We start from the raw sequence: 24,208 nt of genomic DNA, 5'->3' as shown, positions 1-24,208 counted from the left end.
GAGCACATACTCAGGCCATATTCCCTTAAACTTACTCCTTTTAAACTCATACTAATGCTCATCTAAGGATGATTTAAAAAAAAAAAAGCTAGTATTTTTTGGGAGACATAAAAGTAATGGAATGAGTAACAAGTTATCATATACACAAAATATATATAATCATAAACAAAAGGAGATTTGCTTCTAAAGCTGTAAAGTATTTTAGATTCCCAATCTTCATAAAATGAGATGTGAAAAGCTTCATATATGGTATAATGGTATAAACCAATATACCATTATTCTCATATTAAGAGAATAATGTCTCTCAGGAACAATTAAAAGTGATTTCAAAAGTTTTATTTCATATGCAAATTCATAGCTACTAATAGCACTTAAATTAGTGCTATTAGATTTTTGATAATACTGAGCCTATTTAGTTGAATTACTTTGTGTTATCAATACTTTTCCTTCACTGTGTTGATGACCATTATCATAACAATAAACCAAAATCTCCACTTTATAGTGTTAAAAACAGCCGTGATGTCATACTGTTATTTTGCTCTTTTAATTATAAAGGAAAAGTTAATAAATGTGTTTTCAGTAGCGTGGTAATAAGTAACTAGAATACTAAGAAATAGCAATATAGACAGCAATGTGAAGACAATTGAATGGTTGGGAGAAAATTTGTTTATCGGTGATAAAAAGTCAGGGTTGAAGATAAGACAACAATAGGTAAGAGGCTAAAACATAAAACAGGTGGTCCTCATCTTCCTGAAGACCCAACTAAGACCCAGCAGTGACTCATAAAGTCTGTAAGACATGAAAATATCTTGATCAACCAGTCAGTTAAAAATTCAGACTTTTATCTATAAAAAATCTATACAGGAAAATCTACCTTTAAAATGAAAAACTTTTATTCATATTACAAAATGAGATGGGATTTTAAGACTGCCCACCTCTATTAAATTTATTCTACACTATGATCTAAGGATAAGCTTCCTCATGCATACTTTTGATGCCATCACAGGCTTGCTCAAAAAGGTTCAAGGGGAACCCATTATCTTATGAGTGTAGCTCACTCTCTTATTCTAATCCTGTACCATTCACAATCTTATTTCCCTCTATTTTGTTTGTTTGTTTGTTTGTTTTGTTTTGTTTTTTGAGACAGCGTTTTGCTCTTGTTGCCCAGGTTGGAGTGCAATGGTGCAATCTCAGTTCACTGCAACCTCCACCACTCAGGCTCAAGCAATTCTCCTGCCTCAGCTTCCTGAGTAACTGGGATTACAGACACACACCACCACACCAAGCTAATTTTGTATTTTTAGTAGAGAAAGGGTTTCACCATGTTGGTCAGACTGGTCTCGAACTCCTGACCTCAGGTGATCACCCACCTCGGCCTCCCAAAGTGCTGGGATTATAGGAGTGAGCCATTGCACCCGGCCTTCCCTCTATGCATTTACCAAAAGCTATAAAAGCATATGGGCCAAGCCAATGCTATCTTAATTTCACCTTTTTGTCGATTTGTTTTTCACACATTTTTGGAGCACATATTTTTAGAAACAGAAACTTGGAAATAAAATTGTATTATAAGTAAAATTATTACATATTTTATATGATAAACTTTTACATAAATGTCAGATTTTATTGAATAGAGGGTAATTATATTTAAAACAGTGAATCAGCCAATTTATACACTTATACTATTCATTCTTTTGTTTTATGCTATTCTAACTAAATTCTTTCTCTTTCTCTCTTTCACTTATCTCTTTGCCTCCTTCCATTCCTCCTTCTCTCTCTCTCTCTTTCTCTCTCTCCCTCTCTCTTTTTCCCACTGAATAACAGTTAGACTTGACATAATTTCATATTAGGTTTCGAAGAATTATTCAGCTACCAATCAGGATTTGAAAACCTTCTTCATTACTTAGTTTTCAGAAAAATTGTTCTTTATCACAACTGAAATGTAGCATGTTAATGTAATATCTTAATCTCTTGGACCTATAAAGCAATAATATATCTCACCGATAACATTAGAAAATTATAACTATGGGCAAAAAATGAATAGTTACATAAATGAAACAAAAATCTCTTAAACTATTTGAGTACCAATTGGCTTATTTATGTCAGGGAGAAAGGGTAAAGGTTTCACAGGAAAAAGCAATGTGTAAAACTAAAATTTTCATACAAATGTACAATTTTAATGCTTTTTTAATAATGCAGACACAGTCTACTTTCCGAATCTTCCTATTCTAATAATTATGAAGAGGGAAACATAGGGAGAATCACTATTTTTCTGACTTTGTAAAAACACTGCCACTGGCATACTACCATATAAATGAGTAATGCAGTTATTTGTGAAACATTTTCTCATTCCCTCTCCATGCTGGAATAGCTGGAGAAAATCTTTGTTTGAGACTTACTTTGGAAGACACTAGCAATGTCATAAATCCTTTGCACATTTTGGTATTTATTCCAAATGGGAACAGAATTGTGTATAAATATTGGAACATTTTATCATCTGAAGAGCTATTGTAATCAAGAGGCATTTTACCAAATGCTGATAAATGTTTATCCTCATAAAGAACGTTCATGAATATGGCTATATCTTATAATGTTTGATAAATTTCCATAATCCATTTTATGTATGCCCTAGGATTAAATTATGAATTTTTTAAATATAAAAAATAAGAGAAGGAAGAAGGAATTGACTTCCAATCCTTTGCTAAAAAGGTAAGCCAACATTTTTGTACTGATAGATGAGAATATCATGGAAGATTCTTCATTTATTTTATATAGTTATTAAAAGCTTGTGTGGTACAGTGTTTATTTTACAATTGCCATAATTAAAACCTACGGTGAGGAGAATTTAGCGAGCCCCAGCATTTCAAATTGCTTTGCCTACAATTTTAGACTAGAATCCCCATCTTTGTGAAAAGTAATCTTTCAGCTAATCTTTTTTTCAGAAATATTGGAAGGATGGTGGATTTGAAGATTAGAGGCCATTATAGCTAAGTCTTACTCACTTACCTGTCACAGATACCTATCAGCCTAGGGATATTTACCATCTTTAAAGGATCCAGGAAACAGAATCCAACCTGGTACTTACTTTGGGGCATAGTTGCATACCAAGTAAACTGCACGTCGCCAGACAGATCCCCAAACATTCATGTTTTGGCAAGTATGAATTGCACATCCTATCCGATTGGAAGTGGCCCAAACCATCTGTGAAAATAAACCAATATACTATTACAGACATCAGAGCTAAGACAATGCATGTCCACCAAAATAGTATTAGCATATTTTAAAAGTATGACTCAAAAATTAACAAGGTCATTGAAATAACCTGCGTATAATGTGTGCACATGGGACCAAAACATCTCATAGGACATCTGGGGTTGCAATCCTGGGGATATGGAAAAGCATAATCTTTCACTTCATCATACCATGGCTTGACCAACTGGAGAATAGAGCGATATCTGCATATCAAGAAAATAAAGAAATCAGAGTGCAGCAGTGGTAACATATAAAGGACTCAAGTTACACTGTAAATTGATTATTCTTTTTGCAGATTATTGATGATGATCCAAGAGCACATCCACCCCTCACAATCACCATCACCACCTAGTCAGGTCCCCTATTCCTCCAAGTAGGGCCAAGCATGGAAATGGCCAGGGCTGGAGTAAGTGATTCTGTATTTGTCTAAACATGTGTCTGGTCATTCCACAAAGAAAATGCAAATAATTTCAGGAGTCATCAATGTCTTATTTAATCCATGTCGAAAACTTCCTCCATCAGAATTTTATAAGCAATTCAGAATTAGATGTATAAAAGTAGTCACAATATTAGAACCCAGTGCATTTTTTTCACTTCAGTTTGAATTCCCTTAGTTTTAATAATAGCACAGTTGATTTTCCTTCCTTATTTGGGGGAGATGGGTCTTTGAAATGTTGGATAATGACATTGCACAGTGGTAGAAAAATTATCCTAGCAAATTGGAATAGCTTTTCCCATAGCTGCATATACCTGCATGTATATGTGTGTATAAATATATGTAAATGCATGTATTTTTATTGTATACATTTATGTATATGCAGGTATATGCAACTATGGGAAAGTTTCATGCATGTGCATATGCACCCACATACACACACACAGCCTCTGCACAGTCATGGGGCTTTTTTCCTGAGATGGAGGGGGCAAGATACAGCACAGGCTTAACCCTTTCTAAGATTCTGTGAGCTCAAAGAAAAATCCAGGCTAAGGGAAGGTGTTCCAAGGGTGAAAAGAGGAACTGGCCCTTTAACCCAGTTAAATAATTCTGGATGACTTCTAAAATATTCATAGACCAAGCATTAGTACCTGACACATAGTGAGCATTCAATAGGTATTTGTTGATATTATTTGAAACTGATGTAATTCCCTCCTAGAGTCCATAATTAATAAAGCCATATGGATGAACTGCATCAGTGAAACTACTTCCTACCTTCCAGTGCGTACAGATAGATTTTGACCCAAAAATCTCAGTAAGTAAGAAGGTCCATGGTCCCAAATGCAAGTAGCGGCCCAAGCCTCTGCCGATTTCGCAAGATTTTCATCCCAAACCTGTAGAGGCAAAAAATCTTCAGCATTACGGGATTTGCTAATAATAAACAAAAAGTAAGATGAAATAAATCGTGTTACTATTTCCTAGAGTGTTTTTTCTTTTTTCTTTTCTTTTCTTTTTTTTTTTTCCCCGGGCTGGAGTGGAGCGCAATGGTGCAAACTTGGCTCACTGAAACCTCTGCCTTCTGGGCTCAAGCAATTCTCTTGTCTCAGTCTCCTGAGTAGCTAGGATTACAGGCGCACACCACCACGCCCAGCTAATTTTTGTATTTTTCTTAGTGATGGGGTTTCACCATGTTGGCCAGGCCAGTCTTGAACTCCTAGCCTCAAGTGATCCACCCACCTCCACCTCCCAAATTGCTGGGATTACAGGTGCGAACTACCACACCCGGCTAATTTTTGTGATTTTTAGTAGAGACAGGGCTTCACCAAGTTGGTCAGGCTGGTCTGGAACTCCTGACCTCAAGTGATCAGCCTGCCTCAGCCTCCCAAAGTGTGGGGATTACAGGCATGAGCCACTCCAGGCCTCCTAGAGTTCTTTTAATTCTGATTCCTGAGACTGCTATAACTAAAATAAAGCAAATTCAGGCCACTGTTATTCAAAGTTCTGTAATGCAATATGGTTATACTACAAAAAATTACTACCTTTTCAGTGTCATCTAGATCCAACATTCATACATCAGTTTTAGTAAAGAAAAGGTTAACAAAAATACCGTAACTAGTTGTAACTTGGGGACAGCTCATCTTGACTACTGAAGTTTGAATCCAACAAAGTCCATTGGTTTTCCTAGAGATAATTTTCACAGCCATCGGGAGCCATTATATTAATATATTTTAAGAAACAAAGATGATCCAATTTATTCAAACTGATTTTACCAAAATTAACAATGTCTAATTTTATATTGCAACTTTTAAGGTCATACTCTATTATGATATAATAAATCCCATAGAGTCTACATACATAATATAATTTGAATCATTAGTGGTAATAACAATAATACTATGAGAATTTACATTTTTATTGGCGTAAACTAGAAACAAACTAATACAAGTAACACTGCTACATAGTGTTATAAAAACATGGTACTTCATGGTTCAATTAAATGAATTAAGAAAAATAGCAACTGTTGCTTTCCTTTATAGAGGAAGCTAAGTTAATAAGGATGTTAGTGATGTATGGTAAATTTTCTTTAATTGAAAACTATTGTAGGACAAAATTTGAATGAGCCATGGATTTAGCATACATTCATATTAGTTACCATATGGATTGGCATACTCATTTCCATAGCCACAAGACGAAACCAAGTCGAGCATTTGCGGACCTGCCAGTAATAAATCAGCTCGGAAATAGTAATCTATTTTCCGGCAAGTCATAAGGTACAAAAATACAGAATAGAGAATATTTATAATTCTATACATATTATAGAAAAAGAAGTTTAAAAATTTTCTCTTTTAACATAATTTAGTGATGTATTTACCTGTTGAGAATAATTATTTTAAAATTAGTTTCATAGTTCAATGTCATGGCATTATTTCCTAAACTATTTATAATATTTATATATTATTATACCTGGAAAAATAGTGTTCACATTGTGAATAGACAGTGGTTAGCAGGATATTTTAGAAATTGAGACCTTGTGTGAAGAAGGAAGCAACAGTTTTATAATCACTTATATTTACATGGAGCTTATATGAGGAGGTATGTAAATGTCCTATTGATCTTTTTGTCCTACTTTTCTTCCATCAGATTGTGTTCAGCTAAGCAAGGATTAGTAGCTATGGTCACTGTAAGTTACAAGCTTTCAAGCAAACTCATGGGAATGCTTGACCATATCACTGAAAAGGCTTCATTTCCCTCAAGGATAATGGATTCCATAGATGTATTTAATATAACAATATATTTAATTAAAAAAACCAATTTAGTGATTTTAAACAAAATAAGAAAAAAAAAAGATGAACTCCTCAAGAGACCCTGTTACCTCAGGAGGCCTACTTTCAAAAGACATTTGTTAGTTACTCAGAAATAGTTTTAAATTAGGAAAAACAAAGTCATCTTACACATATTGACCTAGGATGGCATAAAATAAACTCACTCACAGAGTTCATATAAAAGTTATAGCACTCTGGGGCTGAAATGAACTTTAAAAAACATTTCATTTGGTTGAAAATTGATTTATCAAATATTTTTTCTTCTGACCAAATATTAACAAAATATGGATTCATAAAATATTGATTGCAGTTCACCACAATACAAAACACTACAATTAATTTATAAAGGCATTTCAGATGGAGTAGCTTCAACAAATTATGTCCCCAAAAAGGTCATTAACAAATTTTAGTTACTTGGGAAAAAGTACATGTATCCATTCTGTACATATCGGACTAGAGTGCACACTCAGATCTATAACTGCTAAAATCACTTCCTTATAATCCTACGCTGAAATACTAGCACACCATGCACACGTAGTGCTGACCTGGATCAGTGACTAATCAAGGATCCTGTGCTCTAACCCTAATTCCACTGCTAAGGTCATCTGCGACTAAGGCCATGTCAACTATGATCTCCCAGTTAACTCATCTGTAAAATGAGATTGAATGAGGTCATCTCCAGGGTCCCTTTCATCTTTAACTTTTTGTAATTTCGATACACTTGAGTAGCCCTAACTTCAGAGCCAGGAAGATCTATGTTCTATTGGCCTGGGACTTCCTCAGTTCTAGTGTTTTCCATATCATGGAGAAAGCAAATCTAGATTACTTTCAAATTAACTAAAAATATTCAAGACATTTCTTTTTCCTTATCTCACTCCCTCTATGTATATTGAAACATCACATTGTGCACCTTGAATATGTACAATAAAAAATAAGTAATAAAAAATTAAGGCATTTAACAATTTTAAAAGTAATTTACCATATGTAATCCTATCTTTATACTCATTCATATATTTAAAAGCTAAATATTGAGTATGTCAAAAAGATAAACTAAAAAGTTCATGCCTGAAAAATATCTTACAAGACCATCCTTTGTTAACTATTATAGGGAATTTTGATATGAAGAAAATGTGTTCACTGACGTCCGTGCTTTTAGATATTTCTATGTACAAATATTATATATCGGAGAAGGTAGTTACAGGGAAGAAGGGATAATTGCTTTCTCTCACTGTGTTTGCTTTTAGGAAACTGGGAGGGTTTCTACCTGTCTCCATGTCCCTAAAGGAAGATTCTGGAAAGTCTGGCAGGTACTGTCAGACTCCCACATGGAGACAAGACTGACCTACCCGCTGATGCTCACTGCGGGGGAAGTCAGAGGGCCCCATGCTCTTTCTTGCCTCTCTGTCTCCAGGCAGAACTCACATCTACTCGAGAGAGAGGGAAGATCTGGCTTAAGCAGTGAGCTCTAAAATTTGGGAATTACATCGTATCCTCTGGTAAAACTGAGACCTACATTTACTTTCTCTGTCTTTCTCCACTGGTCACAATTCCCAGGGAAAGATCGGTAAGTGATTTATCCCCTTAGTCTCCAGTTATTTAAATGCATTAATATGAGTTTTATTATTAATATTAATAATTAAGTTTGAAACTGACAAGAAATGATAACTTTATTTAATAACTATCAGAACCACATGAAGAGAAGTTGATTAATGGGTACAAATGTAGAGTTTGATAGAAAAAATAAGACCCAGTGCTTGATAGATAAGTAGACTATAGTTTACAATAATCTAGTGTATATTTCAAAGTAAATAGAAGAGAGTTATTCAAATGTCTCTAGCATAAAGAAAAGACACAAATTTAAGGTGATGGTTATCCCAATTACACTGATTTGATCTTTCCACATTATATGAATGTATTAAATTATCATATGTACCCTAAAATATTTCTATCAATTATGTATCAATAAAAAATTTAAAAAATTAAGAAACAAAAAATATATAAATTTTCAACAAAAAAGTGGGGTCTGTAAGAACCTATGATTAATTCTTTCCTATCTGGAAGCTTCACGTTGTAATGAATGTTGCCATTGTAATTATGGGAAACATTTAACAACTTATGAAAGTTCAGAAAATGAAGATGTAAATTATTTAAACATTTCACTTTATTAATTTCCAGATGCTTAATAGGTAACCTATCTGACAAATTTCTCTGAGTGTCTGCAGCATTTATTTAAAATGATTTTAATATACTCTACAGATGTATCAGTGGAAGAAAGAAGGGCACAGGTGTGTACTTATTTCTACGAAATGCCTAGTAAATATGCAACATATTGTTATCTATTCTTGAAAAAACTAAACACCTAATATATAAGGAGCTCTTATTAAACAAGATTCAACATTCTGACGTCTTAGTTCTTATCCCTCTAAATAGATAAGGTATTTTCACAGATAATTTGCTTGTAAACACTTCAAATATTTCAACTTAAAAATGAGGCAAAATTAAGAATATTATGCGTAAATATGCAAAAATATTTACAAGACCCGCTAGAAGTTATATATTATGATTAAATTAGATAAATCAGATAAATTTTAATTCATAAAATTAAAATGGTTCATAATGGTGTCAGAATATACATATGCTTGTAGGATGCTTTATTGCTTCCAAGCAGTTTTCTTCCATTCTTTTTTGTTAAGAGACATTCAGTTGGTCAGCTCATACATTGGTTGATTTAGCTTTGGACTAAAATATTCACCATAAGCTATTGTGCTTATAAATAAAATTAGGGAGTTTGAGGTAGACACAGTACCTTGTCTGAGAAGCACAATAAGTTGAAACCACATAGTCAAACTAAGACATGACACATATCCAGAATTCACACTGAAGTCATTTATCTAAAAGAGTAGTGATGCCAAGAGATAGAAGGAATATGAAAGGAATGCAAGATTCTCATCAAGTTCAGAGATCTTTATAACTTGAGCTGTATACAAAATTGAGTAAAAAATGTTGCTGCATGGGCAAAGGTTGCTGACTTCCATTAGTAGACAGAAAAATTTGATGATACTGATCCAAACCAGCTATGAGGCTGTCTTATCAATTGTTTTTCTAAGTTTTGGGATCCTCAACGTAGTGGCAGCCAGGACCATGAAGCCCACTGACATCTGAAGATGTTGTCCTAAATCCCAGCCACTATCTCTGGCTAATAAATGCAATAAGAAATGGAAGGCAACCGCCAAAATTACTTGGGACTCTATTCCTAAACCTGATGGAGATGACTTCTTTTCCTTTTTAGTTGGGTAAGATCCTTTAACTCCAAATATAAAAATTAAATGTAGAGATGTTTAAAATGATAACATTTAAGGTAAAAATCCAAATAATGCCCATTCTCACTTATAAGTGGGAGCTAAACATTGAGTACACATAGACACAAAGATGCAAAAAATAGACACTGGGGACTACTTGAGAGGGGTGGGAGGAAGGTGGGAACAGTAGAAAAACTGTTGGGTCTTATGCTCACTACCTGTGTGATGGGATCAATTTACTCCAAACCTCAGCATCATGAAATATACCGAGGTAACAAACCTGCCCATATACCCCCTAAAATATGAAAGTTGAAATTACGTTTTAAAAAACATTAAAAAGAATGGGTTTTTAGGGTAAGGAATCTGATCTTATTTGATATTACTAATATATGTAATGGCCACAAAAATGCCCTATTACAGTAACATGTTAGTCTTACATTTTCAATTTAAATATATATGCATATAAATACTTGAAATTATGATTTTACATTGAAAATGATAAGAAAATCTGTTAATTTTTTCTACAGTTTTGCAAAATTTAGATGAATTGAATCACTACATTTCTTAGATTATATAACTTACTTAACTATATGGAAAGTATTACTATCAGTAAATATATTGAAATACTAAAAAAGAAAATCAAATCTATTAAACCTGTACATGCAGTTTAAGAAATTTAATTTGTAAGTGGTAACAAACATTAAATAAATGTGATTGTCAAAACTTGCTATACTTATGAAAAGAACAGAAATTTATAAAGTTAAAATGTTAAGGAAAAAACAAGAATATTAATTTTGAAAATTAAAGTGACCTTTGAGAAGTCTATTCTACACATGGAAACCATTTTCAAATACACAAAATGCTAAAAATAAAAATATCAGACTTTGAATTTGGGGGAACAGATATATAGTTATTTTCTGGATGCCATATCAATGGCATTGGAGATAGTATGGCATGTCCTATAGACATTTATTTTTTCTTGGATGTTTATGTGTCATTTCACATATATAATATAAAAAGCAAAAACATCTTACATAGACAAGTTTTTATTTTTAAAATAATTTAGCTAGGGCTATTTGATCTTTTTCTTAGATTGAGAAAAAAGTGCTAACCTATAGAAGTGGGGAAAAAAAGCCATTAAAAAATAAGTGATGCCATAATTATTTTCCTTTAGGGCAGCCAAAGGCTTGAAAGCACTTCATAGGCATGATTACGGTTCTGTTTTAAAATTAGTGGATTTATCCTCATTAGATAGAAATGCTTGTGAAATGGCCAATAAGGGAAGCTGACAGCTGAATACACAAGAACTTGTGTTAAACCAGACAGGAGGGCAGTACTGAGCCTTGTTAGGCCAGGGAAGGGGAGGGTGGCGCAGAGGATGAGAAAGGGCTTTCATAGGAGAATTTGAGAGTGGTGATTAGATTAATTAGATGATATTAAAATAGTTCTTTGTAAGAGTAGAAGAGGATTAAAGAAATTTGATTTAAAAAGCATTCCCGGCCGGGCGCGGTGACTCAAGCCTGTAATCCCAGCACTTTGGGAGGCCCAGACGGGCGGATCACCAGGTCAGGAGATTGAGACCATCCTGGCTAACATGGTGAAACCCCATCTCTACTAAAAAAATACAAAAAAAAACTAGCCGGGCGAGGTGGTGGGCGCCTGTAGTCCCAGCTACTCCGGAGGCTGAGGCAGGAGAATGGCGTAAATCCGGGAGGCGGAGCTTGCAGTGAGCTGAGAGGCCACTGCACTCCAGCCCGGGCGACAGAGCGAGACTCCGTCTCAAAAAAAAATAAATAAATAAAAAATAAAAAAAAAAAGCATGCCGTTCAACCTCAAAAACAACTACAAAATATGACACTATATTATGTATATCAAAAAATATAAAGGTGAGATCCAAACGATTTTTGTAATGTTTGAAAAAAGATAATGAATTCTTTCCTTAAATAAGATGAGTATTATCTTTCATGTAAATTTCTTTATCTATAAAGAGATGATGTAAGTTGCACTGTTTTTAGGGGCTCTGAACTGAATCATTGCCAGTAACATAAATATCTTAAAAGCACATAGATAATTGTAAAAATCCTCTCTTGAACCCTTTTCCTATTCCAACTGCTATGCCATTCTTCTCCTTTCTTTTACAACAAAATTCCTTGAGAGAGTTGTCTTCACTGGGAATTTCCAGTTTTGCTTTCCCCATTCTCTCTTGAGCCCACCCAAGGCAGATTTTCCACCCTATCCCCACTCCACCCAAGCAGCTGTCTTCAAGGTCATCAAAGGTCATCTCCTGGTCATCACCTTCCTTGGTCTATCAGCAGCTTTTGGCATGCCTGACCACTTTCTCTTTCTGGACACACTTTCATCCCTTGGTTTCATGACTCTACACTTGTCTTTTTTTCTCTGGCTGCTTCTTCTCTATCCCTTTGCTGATTCCTCCTTATCTCCACAACCTCTGTGTGCTAGAAAGTTCCCAGGGCTCAGCCCAAGTCCCCATATCCACTTCTCTTTTTTTTTCCAACCTTGTTTCTTTTATATTCACTGCCCAGATAAACTCATCCAGTCTCATGGATTGAAGCACCAATTATATGCTGCTGGTATTATTCCAAATTATATTTCTAGACTCTCAGTTGAATTTCAGACTAATTTATTCAACTACCTACTTTTCCAAAATTGAACTCCAAGTATTCATAACCTTACCCCCATCCCTCCAAACCAACTATTCCTGCTGTCTTCCTGGTATCCGTGAATGACAATGCCCTTTCTCTAGTCCAGGAATCAGCTAACTATGATGGACAGGTCACATCACCTCCACTGCCTGTGACATGTTGTCTATGATGTTTTCCTGCTACAGAGGCAGAGTTGGGTAGTTGCAACATAAACCATAAGACCTGCAAAGCTGAACATATTTACTATCAGGCCCTTTACAGAAAAAGTTTACTAGTTGCTGTTCTTTATTGCTCAGGCCAAAAATCTAGTCATCTACTCTATTTTTTTAGTCTATATCTGCTCAGTGAGCAAATCTTTTTTCTTTTTTTTGAGACAAAGTCTCGCTCTGTCACCCAGGCTGGAGTGCAGTGGCCGCCTCTCAGCTCACTGCAAGCTCTGCCTCCCGGGTTTACGCCATTCTCCTGCCTCAGCCTCCCGAGTAGCTGCGACTACAGGCGCCCGCCACTTCGCCTGGCTAGTTTTTTTTTTTTTTTTTTTTTGTATTTTTTAGTAGAGACGGGTTTCACCAGGTTAGCCAAGATGGTCTCGATCTCCTGACCTCGTGATCCGCCCATCTGGGCCTCCCAAAGTGCTGGGATTACAGGCTTGAGCCACCGCGCCCGGCCTCAGCGAGCAAATCTTGTTGACCCTACCTTCAAAATACTGTATATCTGGACTATAACCACTGATCACCACCATCACTGAATATCTGGAGCTCAATTTTGGAAAAGTACATAGGTGAATAAATTAGTCTGAAATTCAACTGAGAGGTCTCTAAATACAATTTGAAATATCATCAGCATGTAAGTGGTATTTCAATCAGTAAGACTGGATGAGTTTACAGCAGCAGTGAATATAAATGAAACAAAGATGAAAACCAATGAATCCCTTTCCATTATAACAGCATCATCTGCATTTAAAACACACATTTATTTGACCTACAAGCAACTTAGTTCATAAGAATGTGAATCATCAGGAGAATGTGCCCACTGAGTCTACCAAGTTAGCTTTAGGATACCTCCACAAAAGTAGAGCAATTGGAGAGTAATTTGTCACATAAATTCTAGACATCTCACAGTCAGAAGAACACACACATGTTGTAACCCAACCAGAAAGTGCAACCCGTGATGGGAATTCCTTGCTCAGGGCTGCATGGCTTCCAGGTCCCAAGATGATCTCACTGTCACCATTCATTTGTGCATATGTAGAGTAAGAGGCAGGTGGGGAGTGCCTTGACTTTCCATTTCCTTAATTATAAACTTCTTACCTTTTCCAGGATCTTCAGAAATCCACTGTCTTTGTGTAGCCTCCCCTGACAGCTTATATTGGCAACATCTGAATGGAAAGGATTGTGTGTGTAGGTGTTTAATACAAAGGGTCTTGAGGCTAAGAAGGGGTTTGGTGACAGGATGCACTGAGTCAAGAATCTATGACATAGAGGTTCTCTTCCCTAAGAACTGCTGTGTAGCCCAGTTCTTAATATCCATTCTGAGACTGTATGCTCTGGCCTGTGAGTTTTTCTGGCCTGTGAGATTTCCAAGGGTATATATAGTACAAAGAGAAATATTTGATTCCACAAGAAGAAATTCTTCCTAATATTCAGCAATGCCCTCAGATGAAATGCCTATAGAGAAATTCTCTATCCAAAGGGCTCAGAAACAGGAGAGACGAACATGGGAAGAGGAACAGGTACTTTATATTGCTATTTAAAGCAGTGCTCCCCAATGTTTTTGGCACAAGGGACCAATTTTGTGGAAGAAAATTCTTCCAGAGAGGAATGCGGGGGAGGATGATTTTGGGAAGAAACAGCTCCATCTCAGATCATCAGGCTTTAGAGCATTAGATTCTTATAAGAAGTGCAGAACCTGGATCCTTCTCATGCACAGTTCACAATAGGGTTGGTACTCCTATGAAAATCTAATCCTGCTACTGATCTGACAGGAGGTGGAGCTCAGGCAGCAATGCTCACTCATCTGCTGCTGTGTAGCCCAGTTCTTAACAGGCCACAGATGGGCACTGGTCTGCAGCCTGGGAATTGGGGAGACCCCTGATTGAAAGCATGCGCTTGTCAGATAGAATTGTGTTCTTAACATTTTTACTTACTTGCTCTATGACCTTGGAGAAGTTACTTATGTTCTCCAAACTTAAGATTCTCTATCTCCAAAGGAGGAAAATTTTCTCATCTCGCAAGACTTGAGAGGGTTAGGTGAGACAGTGACTGAAGCGTATTTAGCATAGCTCTAGCAGGGCAAAGGTATATTTAATGGTAGCTATTATTATTGTTGGAGATTTGGGAATGGTGGTAGAGTCAGTCACCTAAAATGAAAAGCAGTGAGGTGCACTTTTGATCACATTATCTGGCAGTCTGAAGTTTAAGAGACATTAAGAATTAATCTCAACTAAGCAGCCAATCAGCTAAAGTGAAAATGGATAAACCCTGAAGCAACTAAATAATCAGAAACAGAATTGTAAGGAGATTCTAAGGAGCTTGCTTACAGGTAAAAGAAGCTGAAAATTAGAGAACATTTTAGATGTTTTAAAACACGTTAATTCACCTCCTTAGATCCTTCTTTAATATATGTTTTATCTTTAAATTTTAACACCACTTGTTGATAGAGTCTAACAATCATCCCACTCTCCAGGGAAATATAATACTCACCAGCTATCATTCAATATTAAAATTATAAGACAGGAGATGTATACTTGTGTTTGTTTTTACCAACTCAATATTATATTTTAATAACTAATTTCTAGATTGTTGAGCTCTCCTGTGATACTCTTGCAAACCTCATATCTTGCCATTGCCCACTTGGTCAGAAGGATTCAAATGCCTTTCCGCCTACCTACGGCCTGCTGAAAACATGATCTCTCTGGAATGCAGAGAGACAGATTTGATAGAATGTTCATAGTTAACTAAATTATGAAAAGTGAATTCGATGCACTTTTTACTAGAAAACAATATTGTGTCCTTAAGTAACATTTTTGGACTACTTCAGTTTGGAGTATGTGGTGTGAAATTTTAAGAGATTTTATGAAAAGTTTAGTCTAAAAACACAACTTGTTGGGCATTCTTCCATATGTGTGTCAAGAAAAATGATTGGCACCTGATTTCAGATGCTATGGATAACATAGACTGGAAGAATTCAAATCCCATCCCTCCAAGCCTCAGTCTAGGTTGCATTTTATGCCAAACATCTTTCTTGACCATTTTAAACTGTTAGTTTATATCTTCTGTGCCCACTTCATAGTATTTTTCAGAAATTCTTATAGAGAAGCAAATACCTCAAGTTCATAGCTATTTAAGGGTAAATGGTTTTCATAAATACTAAATTCATGACACCATTTAAAAAACAGAAGGGGTATTTTCTTGCATATTTGTTGAGTAGATTCCCAGGTATAAAATAATGCATCTATGCTGTCTCCATGACACTGCCCAACCTCTATTATGCAAAGTGATTCATTTTGACTACCAAAGGATATACCCATCCAAAATTATTTAGTAGCAGAATGCTCCTTCCCCCACACTAGCTACTTTTTTCAACCTCCAAAGGTGTGTATCCTGGGTAATAAACCTGCAGCCACTAATGGCTTCCAGAATTCTGCTCTTTATTTTGTGTTCTCTAACTCAGAGGAACTTAATTGTCTTTGTCAAAAAATGGAGGCGTCCTCCTTGGCTACCTCATCATATAAATCCTCATTCTATTTCATCATGTAAACCACTTACTCCTATGGACTTGTACCTTACATATTTCACGGCTCTAATTTATGTTTTTTTTAAATATCCTTATTGCCTTAAATGTAGCTGAGGCTACCTAGACTATCCTAACAGCCTCTTGACTGCATCTTTTCTCCACTTCTTTGATTATATAACTTCCCTGCTTAAAACCTTCAATGATTACCCTGGATCTTAAAATGAAATTCAAACAAATTTCTGTGTGCCTTCCTCAACCTCATCAAACATCAGTCTTTCTTCTCTACACTAATCCAAGCCTCACTGAATTTTTATCCATGTCTCCAGTATACTACATACCCTCTTAGAACATCCTCCTATACCCACTACAGATCCCTCTTTCCTTAACTCACGCCTGTATAACTTTATTTATTTTGTATATTTCCTATTTAAAATCATTCCTTCTGGAAGCCTTCCCTACCTTCTTACTCCCACTCCACATCCGAACTAGGTCGTCCCATGGGATTCCAAAGCACCCTGTATCTATCCTAGTTCAGTATTTAGCATGCTGCCTTGCACCTGACTTGTCTGTTCACAGTACTTCCTCCCAAAGAGAGTCCCTTTGCTCCCCACTGACTCCTTCAGCACACAGTGCCAGACACATGAGTAAAAATTATGGAGTCAGTGATTGAATGTTGTACAACTCTTGCCCCCCAGAGCACCACAGTTACACTCTAACAAGAAAAAGTTAAAGGACCTCATTTAATTGTTCCACAAATAGTTACTGAGTAGTTACTGCATATTCTCTGTGGAGCCGACATGATGCTAGGCTCTATAAACATTCAGGAGAAACACAGTAAAATTATTTTTCTACACTGTTGCATTTGGTCAAATATCATTTTCCACCAAAAAACTGGGTCCAATATTGGGAAGGACAGTCACCACCTATGTGATTCACAACTTTTCTGCCTGCCTCCTGATGCTGAGGTTTCAAATCACATCTTGTTACTGCTTTTACATTTGCATGTTTTAGAGCCTATATTGAAAATGGTGACAAACAAAATATTCTTACCTTCAGCGGCTGGCTCCCTATGGAGAGAGCAGAACAAAAGGAAAGAACCTTTAAGGTTACTACTACCTTCTTCAGGCGTATCCAAGTGATACTAAGCAACATGCACCTTGGAAGAAAATTCCTACAAAATGTGCCCAGTCTCTTTCTGAAGCCAAGACATTGAAAAGGTTTTGCATCCAGGAGAGCAGGAATGCAGAGTTCTGAATGTGCTGGAGAAATGCCTCCTGCCAGCAATTGTTCTCAGTACATTGCCTGCTGGCAGAGGCTCTCAGGAGGCCTTCTAGTGGTCATGGAAGCATGCATTGGAGAAGTTTACATTATACGCATTAAAATTCTCATGTTTACAGCAAGAAAATTGAGTTATCCTTCCCAAATGACAGGAAGTGTGCCATGTGGGACAGTATATGGCTTTGTTAAAAAATAGATATATACATGTATATATAAAGATAGACACTACAAGTGTTCAACTACTGAAGAAAGAAAAACAAAAAGTAGTTTACCTTATCCACATTCTCTTCCACATGAAGCCCAAATAAACAAAATCAGCATTTTTATTTATTCCCGAGTCATAAATTATCATCCTAGGCAAATAGTTCACGGACTCTTTTCAAACATGGATTAATATGTTCTCCATTCATTCATTTAAGTCATGCTTTCTGTAACTTTACTACCTGCTCTGATTTAGTATCCAGTATTTTTCTTTTTTCCAAAACACTGTAGGAAACCTTATATCTATAGCTCTGCAAATAATATTTGTGGGCACCAAATAAATAAAATAGATACTGTGTTATCAATATAGTTATTTTGGCTTCTTAAAATTACATTACGTATTTTTTTTTTCAGTTTTAAAGTGATCAGTTCATTTCCATCATTATATTCACATTGCCCCTCATCTGCCTTTCCACCACTCCATACCATCTATGAAGGCTGCCATCTCACCCATGACACTTCAGGGAGTTGTCTCTTTATGTTCATATTATTCAAAAATGAATAAATATAGACACAGCACCTGGAAAGCTCAAAATTAAAGTTTGCAAGAAATACACAAAGTAATGGTAAGTCACATATGCCTGCCGCTTTATGTTGGTGCAGCTGTGTGGTTCTTCCTTACCTTTGGCTGAAGGATTGGCATTGCTAATTCAGGAGTCATCACCTCTCTGGTCACTTTCACTGCCAATATCAGCTCCATTAACTGCCAGGATCATCTTTCTAAAATGCATCCCTAATCCTTCTCTAAAACCTTCACAGTCTTCCTAATTGCCTTTGGAGTATGGAATCCTCAACCTTTTCTCAAACTCCTCAAAAATACAGCTCAAGTGTCATGGTTTTTCTCTGCTGGAGATTTTGTTCATGCATTGCTTTGCCTGCTGTAACAGCCAACCCTGACCCTTCCTGGGCATCTATTTCACATGCCCCTCCTCCAAGGAGCCTTTCATGATCTGCCAACTAGAGATTATCGCTCCCTTCTTCAACTCCTCCATAGTATTTGTCTGTACCTCTTTTATTCCATCAGTCTTATACAGCAGTATATTATACTGAATTATATCCTTAGTGGATTTTTTTCCCATTTGTTTTGTTTTTATCGCATTGTTTAGACTCTAAAGACAAAAATTTTGGTTTTCTTTGGATCTCTTTCTCTCATGGAGGGACCTCAAAGTTTTTCAAATTAATTTATTCAATTGACTTGAATTCAGAGAACATCCTACAAATTTTACTCTACGTGTGGGTCTTGCAATTTTATTCTTTTGGAGATAATTCTTATTCTAAGAAACTAGTGTGGTTTGCGGTTTAGAGTCATGGTTTAAGCTACCCTCAGGAAGAATAAAAAACAGCTGGTGTCCAAGGAGCTCTGGAAATTGGTCAATAAACTAATTGTAGAACAGAAGCCAAGAGTTAAAAAGTTTTACTTGCAAATTTTAAGTTCTATCTATATGTTTTGTTTTTAGAATTTAAGAAAAAGTTTTTAATTCAGGTGTGGAATCAGATATATTATAAATGATGAGAAAAACTCTATTAAAGCATTTATAATATCAAAATTGATGCTAATTGTAAACATATAACAATTCACAAGGATTTCAACTAAATTCAACAGATAATGGTTGATCACTTTCTATACACAATAAATTGCCCAAGAAAACACAGATACAAAAATGAATAAATATAGACACAGCACCCAGAAAGCTCAAAATTAAAGTTTGCAAGAAATACACAAAGTAACGGTAAGTCACTTCATGAGAGCAAGACATGATAAAAGTAGACATGAAGGGCTACCCCAGCTCAAAACTAGGAGAAATCATCTGTGGTCATGGATATTAGAAGCATTCTGACATCAAAAGCTTGAAGGGTAGTATTATAAATAAAGGAATAAACTAAGGAAGAGACTTTAGAGGGAGAGAAAATGGAGTGGCAAAAGGTTCAAAGAGTTGTAGGTGAAAGGAATTACAAACCAAGCTGGTGCAATTCAAAGCCCTGAGCCAAAGACCATCTTTTATTAAGTTCCCTTGGGTGATATCACTCACTGAGGAGAATTTGCCAACACATGGCTGGTGATCAGAGCACATATATTTGTGAAATATCAAGTGAGGGGTGTCCTAAGCTTCTGAGGTACATAGAACAGGTTAGGAACTCTACTATCTTTCACATGCTCACAATCCAAATCAATGTTGAACAAGTATAACTAAAGGAAATAGTGTCAAACTAAGATCTGCATTTTCTATCTAGCCTAGAGAATTCAAGTCACTTACAGTCCCTGCTTCAATCTCCAAGCTACCTACTATACTGTACTTCCCTCCAAGTTCCTTTGGGTCTTCATGGGGGATTTAGATGAACTCTTTCCAGTGATCAATTTACTCAAAGAGTCCTATTAACTTATGATTTCACTCAATTAAGCACATTTTTCTAACTGAACTGATGGATGTTCTCCCACCTGCAGGCCTTTGTCCAAGACTCCTCACTCTGTCTCTCTTCCCTCATCTTTGAGAGTGGCTCACTCCCTCGCCTGCCTCCAGGCCCTTTCAGTGAGCTCCTCCTTGACCACTTATTAAAAATCAAACCCTCACCACAAACCACTTTATTTTTCTTCATAACCTCATCATCTTACATCCTATGTAACTTATTTATTTACCTGGCTTATTGTCTGATTTCCCCCCACCCCCCAGGGAGCCAAAGATGTCTATTTTACTCATGAATGTATCTCCAATTATGTAGCCTAACATATAGTCAATGCTCAACGAATGTTAAATATTTAATAAACATTAAATTAACAAATACAGGTGTGAATGAAATGTAGGCACAGTATTTACGTGAGTATTTGAAACAAACCCTATTTTAATTTCTAGCACTTACTGTTCTCATCACTCTTACCGAATTAATGAGGATTTACAAAGCATCTACTATGTAATCAGCATTGGAACTAGTTCTTACAAAATAAATAATAAGAAGAATGGAATAATAAATAGAGTATGAATATTATAGGACTTCAGCTGGCATTTTAAAGAAGGAAAGAAAGATACCTTGACATCTTCAGGGGTCCCACCATGGGGCATTTCCTCAATGCAACAAATGAGAAGATGCTCCCCAATAGAAGCATGGGCTTTGAAAGTACACAGACCTAAATTCTAATTCCAGCAGTGCCATTCATTATCCTTACCACCTTGGCCTAGTCGTTAGCATCTCTGGGTCTTAGTGATTTCATTTGTAAAATGAAGATCACAATGTTAACCTCACATGGAGAATGTGAGCTATCAGATGAGATCATCTATGGAAACAATTAGTCAAGTCATTGGCATATGGAAGCAATTAAATAAATGCATGTGGAATGAATTAATTCTTGATAAGTGAGGGAAAATTGAGCTAGAAAAAAATGTGGCTTTTTTCAACCTACTTATACTGTGTTTACCTAACTATGCCTTTCCTTTCCTCATGGTGAACCCTCTGACCTCAATATGATAAAAATAGTGAATTGCATTCTTTGATTGGTTATTACATGTACTGTTATTCTCATTTTACAGATAAATAAATTGGGTGTTAGGCACATTAAATAACTTGTGCAAGACCAGAAAGTAAGCAGCAGAGTTAGGATTTGAACCCAGATGAGCTTGCCTTCAAAGCTGGCTGGGTAGTCTTGGTTCTCACTTTAGAGTCATGTGATTGCTACAAATTCTCTAAACTCGTAGTTGGGATATTACACCTTTCTGAGCTTGCGTGGTATCTTAGGCATATTTATTTGATCATTTTAGTGATTTTAAAAACGTATTTGTTCCTCTACTTTTTACATATTTACATCACCTTCTAAAAACATCTCTTCTGAACGGGTAACTTTTTGTCTTTAGATCTCGAATGAGTTTTCACTGGGCACCTTTTACAAGAAGTTCAAAGAAACCATCAAAACTAATGTTTGTTGAACATCGAGTTAGTGACAGGCTCTGGTCCGATTACTCCCCAACTCATACACTTATCACAACAACGCTATGTGGCAGATACCACCTTTATCTTCATATTAGAGATGATGAAAATGAAACAGTGTGGTAATGAGTTCATTCAGCATATACTTCAGGACTAGGATTCAAACCCAAGCATTTAAATTACATAGCCCATATTCTTAATTATGAGACTATACTATCACACCAGGACTGATTACATCTTCTCTTTCTTTATTAATTCTAGGAAAATGCATTTTTATGGAGTCTAAATTGTACTTCTATGAACTATGACTCTCTTACATCATTTAGCAAGTCTTTAGTTTTCCTGTGACATTGGCATCTGCAACTAGCCAAACTTTTTAATATAAAACGTATTTATATAAAACAAGTAAATCTAGAATATGATAAAGATCCCAAATTTTAATTCAGCACATATAAAACTGTTAGTGGTACCCCGTCCCCTCATCCCAATTTGAAAATACCATATTGATGGTCTTCATTGCCTTAAACAGGCTCCAAGTTGTACTCTTGTAAGACGCTGGACTTTAAATCATAACCTTGCATAAATTCAAAGCCAAATACAAGCTTTAACAAGACTTTTTCCTTTCAATACTAACTTTTTTTTTCCTTTTTAAGTAAAATGATTTAAACATTTTCTATTTTTAAGAGAGAGCAAAGAATGTGTTCACTGCAAGTTGGAACAGTGTGGAAGTGAACTGGCTTCACTGTTATCTGGACGGCAAAGCATTAAATCACAAGGAGAGAAAAGTCAGCATGTTCTCTAGAATACAAATAGATTAGCGTCAGTAAGAGCTTTGTCCAAGAAAGGGAAAAGACACCTACCCAGAGAATACATCATGAATATGAAACCTATAATTTAAAGAAGTATTTTCAAGAAATGTTATAGCTGATAATATGACTATGAGATAAAGAAAGCACAGAAAAAGTTCATGTGACTTTTCTTTTAAGTGGACCTTCCAAATTTGATCAGTCAACATACCCCACTTTTTATCTATGATTCTTACATACGATACAATTCACCAGTAGCTATGGAACTCACAGAAGAAAGTCTATGTAGACTCTCTCTCTCTCTCTGTCTCTCTCTTTCTCTCTCTGTCTGTCTCTCTGGACCTCTCTGTCTCTCTGATTCTATGATGCAACAATACACAACATTATTAGGCACATAAGAACCTTAGGTTAAAATATGTAAAAAGTCCATATACCCGGACATAGAAACACTCGTGGTCGTTTGAGATTCTGCTAATGTACAGTACAAAACTTTCTCCCTCAGAACTTAAAAAGGAAAAAAAAAAGAATTCTTCTTACCATATATTCCATATTTGCTGCCGGTGGGAACACTTTGCCCCGAACTTGATTATGATAATCAAGAATGGCGATCATGTCATTCTGCGAAATGTAGCGCTTCCGCCTGGCTTTGGGAATATCCGCCGAATCTAGTTGTGCTTTCAGAGCTGCTTCAATATCAGTGAAATTATTGGTTGGCGGGGATGAGCCAGTGGAATTGAGTAGGACGACGGTACTTGCTTCACAGAGAAAGGAGAATAGGAGTGCACTGCTGACGGCAGAGATTGCTATCATTTTGAGGGGTGGAGAAGAAGAGGCCACCGAGTTTACTTTGCTTTAAAGCAGAAAGGTAGAGTTAGGGTCTATGAAAAAAAAATAGGGCTAGAGGGTATGAATTTACAAAGTCATTATTTGGGAGCATTGCTTGATTTGACTTTCTCCAAAAATCCAAACAAATGTTGAACTCAAGCTTAGGAGATAACCTACAGTAGAATCTCTATTCATTTTGTGTAGTGTCATGAGGCAGACCCCTAAGAGGAACTTTGCACAGCAGAGAAAAATAAACAGCATGACCACTAACCCTAAAATGAATGTGAACCATTTGTCCCAAATGTCTGAACCACAAAATGCATTACTACATATTTATTTTCAGTGGGAAATTTTCAGAAATGAAATTCACCTTGAGAGTGAAGAATAAATGAATCACAGGTAACAACAGAGAATGTGCTGAAAATGTCTGCCAGACATACAGACACACCAAGTGATAGAACACATACAAAAAGTCATAGTACTCCAATCTCATTTCTTTAAAAAAAATGTGAGCTACTTTAAAATCAATGCATGCAATATAAACTTGTTGAGCTAAATAGCTTACCTCTGCACAATGCCAAAATGAATATATGGTTCTTCCAAAAATTTAAGGTTCTTTGCTATGTTGTAGCATGAACTCTTGTAAGAGGAGTGTATCTTATTACAAACTCTCTGAGAGCAAAGCTCTGCAAAGTTTGAATGCTGCTGGCTACAGGAGCAGCTAACAGCTTTTATATGTCACAGTTTGCAACGTCCAGAAAGGGCAGTCTTTCTAAGGGTCTCTCTTAGCCAAAATCAAAGGGGAGGGGTTTCGGGTAGAAAAAAAACAGTGATTGGGTGGCAACCTTTTTATATGGGTGGTGAGGAAATTGAGTCACACCCACAGCTTACAAAGTACAAGCCATAAGAGACAAACCCCTTT

The 24,208-nt window shown here is 36.1% G+C and overlaps 1 protein-coding gene across 1 annotated transcript in view; it reads right to left on the bottom strand.

Moving 5' to 3' along the window:
- The window catches only part of PI15 (peptidase inhibitor 15), a 30,017-nt gene extending 6,276 nt beyond the window's left edge, over positions 1 to 23,741 (bottom strand). The window contains exons 1-4 of the mRNA XM_033202919.1: positions 22,999 to 23,741; positions 4,460 to 4,578; positions 3,320 to 3,452; positions 3,083 to 3,198 (exon numbers count right to left, since the gene is read on the bottom strand). Coding sequence (XP_033058810.1) covers positions 3,083 to 3,198; positions 3,320 to 3,452; positions 4,460 to 4,578; positions 22,999 to 23,271 — 641 coding nt within the window. The 5' untranslated portion in view covers positions 23,272 to 23,741. The remainder of the gene's footprint in view (positions 1 to 3,082; positions 3,199 to 3,319; positions 3,453 to 4,459; positions 4,579 to 22,998) is intronic.
- Between the last annotated feature and the right edge of the window lie 467 nt (positions 23,742 to 24,208).

Source organism: Trachypithecus francoisi, unplaced genomic scaffold, assembly GCF_009764315.1.
Source record: "Trachypithecus francoisi isolate TF-2019V2 unplaced genomic scaffold, Tfra_2.0 Lachesis_group7, whole genome shotgun sequence".
In the NCBI taxonomy this organism is placed as follows: Eukaryota; Metazoa; Chordata; class Mammalia; order Primates; family Cercopithecidae; genus Trachypithecus; species Trachypithecus francoisi.
The sequence above is the reverse complement of the archived record's forward strand: the minus strand, read 5'-3'. Positions and strand labels throughout refer to the sequence as shown.